This window comes from Asparagus officinalis, chromosome 3, assembly GCF_001876935.1.
Source record: "Asparagus officinalis chromosome 3, Aspof.V1, whole genome shotgun sequence".
NCBI classification, from domain to species: domain Eukaryota; kingdom Viridiplantae; phylum Streptophyta; class Magnoliopsida; order Asparagales; family Asparagaceae; genus Asparagus; species Asparagus officinalis.
This window is the reverse complement of record NC_033796.1, coordinates 92,140,920-92,148,501: the sequence shown is the minus strand read 5'-3', so window position 1 is coordinate 92,148,501 and position 7,582 is coordinate 92,140,920. Positions and strand designations below refer to the sequence as shown.

Genomic DNA, 7,582 nt, shown 5'->3' with positions numbered 1-7,582 from the left:
AGAGAGAGAGAGAGAGAGAGAGAGAGAGAGAGAGCTGAGGCTGTCCAGATGGAGCAAGTGGATAAAGGAAAATTTACCTCGCCCGTGGATTAAAGGATCAAGGGAACTCATGTCACAGGAATCCAAGACTTTTATCATGTTAATTGGCTAACTGAATAACTAGGATAACTTGACCTGAATTGGTTATTATAAATAAAGGTCAGATAGACAAAAGCCAGATTACTGGTAAACTAACCAGGATCGAGGTCCCCTCAGTTTGTAACTGATCCTATTAATATTAGCCTGGTAGTTGTTGGGGTATTGAAATTTGTGTACTTGCATCAAAATGACTCACAGAGTGGATTTCTACCCAAAAGTTAAACACGTACTCATTTTCTATGTTAAAGCAAAACGTGTACTGTGTTTTACAATAACTTAGGAAGTATATGGCAGTTTAGGGATTGACAATCATATGCCATATTCATATGTTATCAACCCAAAATCAGGAAGGGTCTAACATAATTTGGCAATGTGAGATGCCATGCCAGAACATAGCACCATGCAAATTGTGTCACATGTAAAACATAAGGATGTGAAAAAATATGAAGAAATAACCTTAATTTTTTTTGTCACAAATTTAAAAATTGGAAGCACTGAACAATTTAGTCAAGTACTAGAACATAAACTATTTTGCTTAAAATCAATGCACAACAGGTGTCTTTATGCATGCCAGTGAAGTAACAGATTTTACAACCACTAAATAAAAACTGGCTAGAAGTTGACCTGCAGATCGTTGCAAAGGAGAGAGACACCATCCACCATAATCATATCGACATAGGGGTCTGCAAAAATCAAAGAACTATAAGTGACACCCACATAGTAGAGGATAATATCTAGCTTGTGGCCATCATGCAAAGAAAATCTACTAAACTGGATATCACCGAATTCCTAAAAAATGTGATAAAGCTTAAAATATCAACACAGGATATTTATATGCAAGTATGAGTTATGGCCATCCGGAAGAAGTACCTATCGACATTGCTATCAAGGATCATTCTAAAGAAACAGGCTATACACTCTGTCCAAATGAGAACATTGATGAATAGCAAGAAGAATTAGTCAAAGGTAGAATCTGAAGCATGAAAATACCAATATGGTGATCCCTGTAATTGCAGGTACACTAGAAACACATAATCAAATAAATTTGGTGATAATTAATTGTTTGACTATATAAAAAGCTTAATGCCGTTGGCCTTCATGGTGAACCACAAGACTGGACACCCTGCAAATGAATGGCAGTAGGGTAGCTTGCTCACCTAGATATTGTAACTCAAATCACACACATTCAGAACATTGTGCATAAATCCTTATGAGGCAAGATAAAAACAAAGAACAGGCATGCCAATAAAGCCAAGTCAATCTCTGCACTGAACCCAATAATGATCAAACTTAATCCATATGGCATATTTTTGAAACATCGAATAGCTAGCAACCTATGTTACCTGCGTACTTCTATTATGAAGCCAAACCCATACTTGACAAATACCTGTACCTGTAGCCGTACCCCTACCCAAACCTCTTGGACACTTCTTGAATATAGACATATGTTTATTCGGACGTATACTCAATTATATAATACATGTTTAAATTTAACACTCCTCATACACTTCCTAGATGTATATTCTACACTTCACATCTATTTATTATATATTAATCTTATGTAAATGAAAAAATAATATTAATCTTATGTGAATTATTAATTCTAATACATATAAATATAGATAACATGCATATATATACCCGTGTCCCCGTATCCTACCTTTTACAAATTTTTCGTGTCCCATACCCATACCCGCACCCGTGCCCGTACCCATGCAACCTAGCTAGCAACTAAATATCACTTCGAAAAACATAGTGTTGGACTAAGAGCACAAGAAGGAAGCCTGCGCCTCAATGAAGAAACTGCTGAGGAAGAACACAGAATGTGAAATAAAAAGCGTAGAAAGAGGACATGTGCACCGAAAAAAACAAGAGTAGTAAAGCAACATTAGCTACTATAATCTTCCATTCATTTGCAAAAAGGATAAAAACTGACACCAAAGAACAGAATAAAGGACAGTAACAAATTAGTGGTAAAGATAGAAAAAGCAATCTGAAACAACAGCTGAACACTATGCAAGAGCAGAAAGTGAGATTGAAGAGGATGTTATTCATAGTTCAGGTTAGTTAAATTGGATAAACAGCTCCTGAAGTGTTATGGGACCATGGGATACCCATCAAAACAAAGAACCATTTACAAGATGGATTAAGGACCACTAAAACCTAATGACAGAATGTTTCGGCAATCAAGCATCACGGTATACCAGAAGAAACTAACGAAATGAGATAAAATAAAATAAACCAAAGTAGAACATGAATACTATAGGCAGAATTACGTACTTATGATAATCTTGTCAATATATGTGTTGTGTGGATCCTTGCACTCCCCATATATGACTGGAAGATCCTCTTTATTGGTTGTCACAGCAAGTATTGATTGGTGAACTCCTTGTCATAAGTACATTAACTTGACAATTAACGTGTCTATAAGTCACAGTATTACGCATGGAAGCTCCAACTTACGCCTTATGTTCATGAGCTACGTTCATAAATATCAAGGATAAACATAAAACTTCTCTTGCATGTGTAATAATTTATAGACTACAACAATAGGCAAAAGCACACTGATATCTGGCTCTATGTAGGTTTCAGCCATCTTGCAACAGACATTAACTGAATAAAGAATGATTATTGATTACTGCTTTATTACATCAATGAAAGTTGTTAATGGAATGGTTAGACATTGCTGAATGATATCACGGGAACCCTTCTAACAGTTTTTCCTCTCACAGACAGTCAACACCAAGTAAATGGGCATGCTGGTCACCATACAACAGTTACTCATAGCAATTCTCCTGCTGGAAGGTGCTCACCATGCTAGAAAAGCTTACACTGAAATGGGGAGGATGGATCAAGGAACAGTGCAGGAGTGTGGCCTTTTCCAGTTGCATTACTCTCTAGCTGGGATGGTGTAAGAAAGATTTTTTATTTTATACTCTTAGCAATGAATACATGTCATATTTTTGGCCTCTGTTTTGAATAATAAACAAACAGATCACTAAATAAAGCTCAGCAGAAGGAAAAGAACTTCAGATTATTAGGGTACAGTTTAGCTGTGTTTTAGACTTTTAATGCAAGACAAGGTTCAAGATGCCCAGTGTTCCAAGTGTCTAGGGACCACCTGGATCTGCCTAGGCATCTGCCTAATTAAAGCATCATGAATGTTGGAGTGTTTAAGCAGTTTCCTACTGCCGTCTAGGGTGAATACTGAAAGCAGAGCTATATGTTTTGCTTCACAGCCATCAACACACAAGTAGACAGAAACTAAGAAGGAGGTAGTGTCACAAATACCATCTAAATAATGAAATGAACATGATTAAAAAGAAAATAAATTAGGGAAATTGAGTTAATTGTGATGTAGTAACCAAACATCAGTCAATCTAACCTTTGTATCTGATGTAAAGTGCTTCGACACGTCTAGAATCAGTGACTGCCCGAATCTGAGAATTGTTGTAATGAAAATCAAAAGCGCCTTCTAGATGCCAGTCGCTGGCTTTCAATGCCTGGTATGCTTGTTTCTCACTAAAAAGTGGCAAGAATATGGATTGTGTCATATATCATACAGTAGGAAAAATTAATGCTGTGAATCAGCAAAATAATTCAGCTTGACACTATTTCTTCACATTTGAATATCATATACACTGAATACAAAATAGAAATTAACTCGAATAGGGATCAACTTTTTAATTATTTGTTAGTGATCCAATAACATTACGCAGCAAATAGCATTTTGCATATATTTCATGGATACTGTAACAAGAAGTTGTAATCATGTTATATAAACACCATGTTCGCACATTTTAAAGAAGAAAATTCCGGTCAACATCAAAATTTATGAAACTGACAAAAAAGAAAGTCATCAACAAAGGGAAGCTAAGTGAAACAGGAAATAAGAAGTAACACTTAGTATAGTGGACTACTCAGTGCCTGCAACAGAGCTTCAAATCTAAAATGGAGAGAGTAGGGTCTTCACTCCTTCAAGCACACAACCCTATACTTAATAAAGCCTATCCTTACAATCTTGTAAATATATCAGGTTAAGCAATCAACACTACTATAGTAAAAGGAAAGTCCTTCCACAAGTAAAGATATGCTCTTCAGAGAATATGCAGTTTTCAATAATTTTTACATCTCCATCCACTTAAAATAGGAGAAAGAATACTAATGCAATGAAACAACAATAACTCAGAAATAGCAAAGATACAGAAGAGAAAGTAAAACGAGTAGAGCAAAGAGAAGAAAGGAAGGTGAATGAATAAAAAAAGAGGAGAAAAAGTATTAGTCATGTTAAAAATCTTATTGATTTTACATTCATTTATCAACAACTTATGTGGTCATATAATCAATTTACTCTTCTGCTTAGTTCAGACTTTGACTTATTAACCTATAACTATTGCTTTAAAAGGTGGAGGTGGTGCCCAGATTGTTCTATTCAGGGTACTGACCATCGGATATCAGGGACATGTTGGATGGAAAATTTCCGTATCATATGACGGATATCGGCGATATACCAAAGACATTTTTGTAAATGTCAGCGTGTCATATCCAATTGTGTGTGTATCATAGATGTCGATACTTGATTCATCAAAGGAATTGTGGAGAAAGGTGATATTTTTTTGCAAACTCTTGCAAAAGAACTTGGCCTCAATTGAACCGTAGTTATTACAGTTATTTACATAAGTGCATATTTGTCTCGATTTAGACCTCAACTGAAACATAAACCAATTTTACTCTAGTTACCTAGGTACTTCTATCGTGAAACCATGGTTCTTGTTCCGGGACACATGACAGAAGTACGCAAACCATTTTCCATGTGCATACATATCAAACCCATTCATGCAAATGGTAGAAATGAGAGCAAAAGGAAGGGACCCGATAAACTTTGAGATGTATTCAGAAGAGCATGACGATATAATTCCTCCGACATTAAAAAACCAGACTTCCCAAAGGAAGCCCAAGGCAGACCTTTGCACGGAATTCTTAATGTATGCCATCATTCCAACATCTCCTATAGCAGAATATTCTAAACACACGCGCGTGAGCGTGTGCACGCGCACACTACGCATCAAAAGATAAAGAGTTATTGTTAGTAAAATGTGCAAGGTCCAGCGCAAACATATTCAATTCTGTTTAACTATTAATGAAGTCATATATTTAAGCCACGGGCAAATTAAACACCTCTGTTCATCTCTCATTTCCATATATATCGCCTAACATATATGACCATTTCTAACCAATTTCATCTCTCGTGTCAAAATCCAGCATAGAACCAGCCCTTTTAGTTAAGTTCTCAGCTGAAGCACAGCAGTTTATCAGAGTAGAAACATGTCAGGATTTGACTCAACTGGCACCCTAGCATGAATATCCATGTGCTGATGAATATTCTAAGTAGAGAAAAACTAAGCAAGCAACTATCAAATATACAAGTTAATAAGAAAAGGTAAAAAGATTTGGTGGAAAAAAGTTGAAACAAGGAAAACTATATATAGCAAATGACTATTCTACATACCCAGTATAAACAATGTTAAGGAGCTACAGAGCTGATAGATTAAAAATACAGATTTATTAAAGCTACCTGGTCCCAGTTATTGCCATGAACTGCTGGATTTTGTCACGGTTTCCTCTGCTCAGTTTATGCTGTCAGAATAAGTTAGATTATATTTTAGAAGCAACAATAACTCGTTCAATAATACGCAAATTATTTGGTGTACATGAGCCCACTAGATAACAGATACAGAATTACAAAATAATCAAATAATATGACGAGACGAAACGAAACAGTTCTGATAGCCAGTTTTCCCCCCTTTTTATGTCAATGACAACAACTGGTCACATCATTGATCATAATAGAAGAAATTTTCTAAACAAACACATTCATAATTTTTTTCTAAAAATAGACCCCCTTGAGTTTTTTTTACAAAAATCGACACATTTTGTCTTAATCCAGTTTCTAATAGTCGGGGTTGCCAACATCGACTATTTTAGTGCATCGACTATTTTAGTGCATCGACTATTTTAGTGCATAGAATGTTAGGATTTAGGGTTATAATTAGGGGTTTACAACCTTATAGTCGGGATTGGCAACCCCGACTATTTAGCAACCGGATTAAATGGGTCTATTTTTGTAAATAAAACTCAAAGGGGTCTATTTTTTTGGAAAAAAAAATATGAATGGGTTTATTTAAAAAAATTCTTCATCATAATATCATTCAGCTCATAACAGTTTCAGCACAGAAAATGTGCTGAAACCCTTGTTTCAACCAGAGAAATAACGAACTATGCAATAAATCCAAATTGGCTAAAATTTTGTTCAAGCAACAATCCAAGCACAGGAACAAAAAAAGAACAATTTTTCACTTCGGCCCCATTTAATTTTTTTATTATTGAAATCGATCCTTTTTTTTATTTACCAAAACCGACCCGATTTCTTGATTGGCAGCTTAATCACCTTCCTAATTAGTCGGGGTTGGCATCCCAACTATTTAGGAGGGTGTTAAACCCTAATTAGAAGCATTAAACCCTAAAAACTAATTAGGAAGGTGATTAAGCTGCTAATCACGAAATCGGGTCGGTTTTGGTAAATAAAAAAAAAGGTTCGATTTTAATAAAAAAATTGGAATGGGGCTGAAGTGAAAAATTGTTAAAAAAAAATGCTTCATATTTTAATAGATTAGGTTTACAAACAATTTCCCTTCCAAAAATACTTCTATTTAGTCTGAAGATCTTCGCTCTACTCCGCTGATTTATCTTCCTATCAATTTACAGCACAGATTTCAAAATAAAATTACTCGAACTATGAACTCAAGCTGAAAAAGGCAGACAATAGGATTTTCATTATTCAGCACTAAGAAAAGCTATAAATCTCGGAAAACCTAGATTTCTAGAAATTGGAGAGGGGTACAAGAACTGACCATTCTGTCTTCGCGCGAGGAAACCCTAAAATTTCTCGGAAGGAAATTTGGGAGAGAGAAGAATAAGGGTTCGGAATTTCCTCTCTCTCTTCTTCTCTGTTGATTCTTACGCAATTATTTCGTCTTTATGATCGCTCTCAGAAACTCAAGTTACTTAAATGCCCCTTATTTTTGAGCTCGGTGAGGGTGTAAGTTGGCCGACAGTGCGAGGGTAGTTTTGTCAGTGGAAGTGACTGATCATGGTTCGCTGGTTTCGGGAAAGAGCCGAAAGTGGTATTGCAGGAGAGTGATGATTGGTGGGACTGGTTTGTGTAAAATGGACCGGCGGTCAATTGGACCGCGAAGGAACTGATTACGTTGGATTTCTGGCTGGGGGCTGATTCCTTCCAGCTGTGGGGCTCTACTGGGCTTCATTATTTGTCCTGCATTAATTTATCATAACTCTTGGAATCTAACAGCTCTATAGATAACCTTATTAAGCAGTAAGGAGCTTGTTTATAATTTAACAATACCTATAAATAAGGGTGGAAATG

General features: G+C 35.9%; 1 protein-coding gene across 1 annotated transcript in view; it reads right to left on the bottom strand.

Moving 5' to 3' along the window:
* The window catches only part of LOC109834474 (DCN1-like protein 2), a 19,953-nt gene extending 12,795 nt beyond the window's left edge, over positions 1-7,158 (bottom strand). Inside the window, exons 1-4 of the mRNA XM_020402496.1 lie at positions 7,050-7,158; positions 5,714-5,775; positions 3,524-3,660; positions 763-821 (exon numbers count right to left, since the gene is read on the bottom strand). Of these exons, the coding sequence (XP_020258085.1) occupies positions 763-821; positions 3,524-3,660; positions 5,714-5,775; positions 7,050-7,052 (261 nt within the window). The 5' untranslated portion in view covers positions 7,053-7,158. The remainder of the gene's footprint in view (positions 1-762; positions 822-3,523; positions 3,661-5,713; positions 5,776-7,049) is intronic.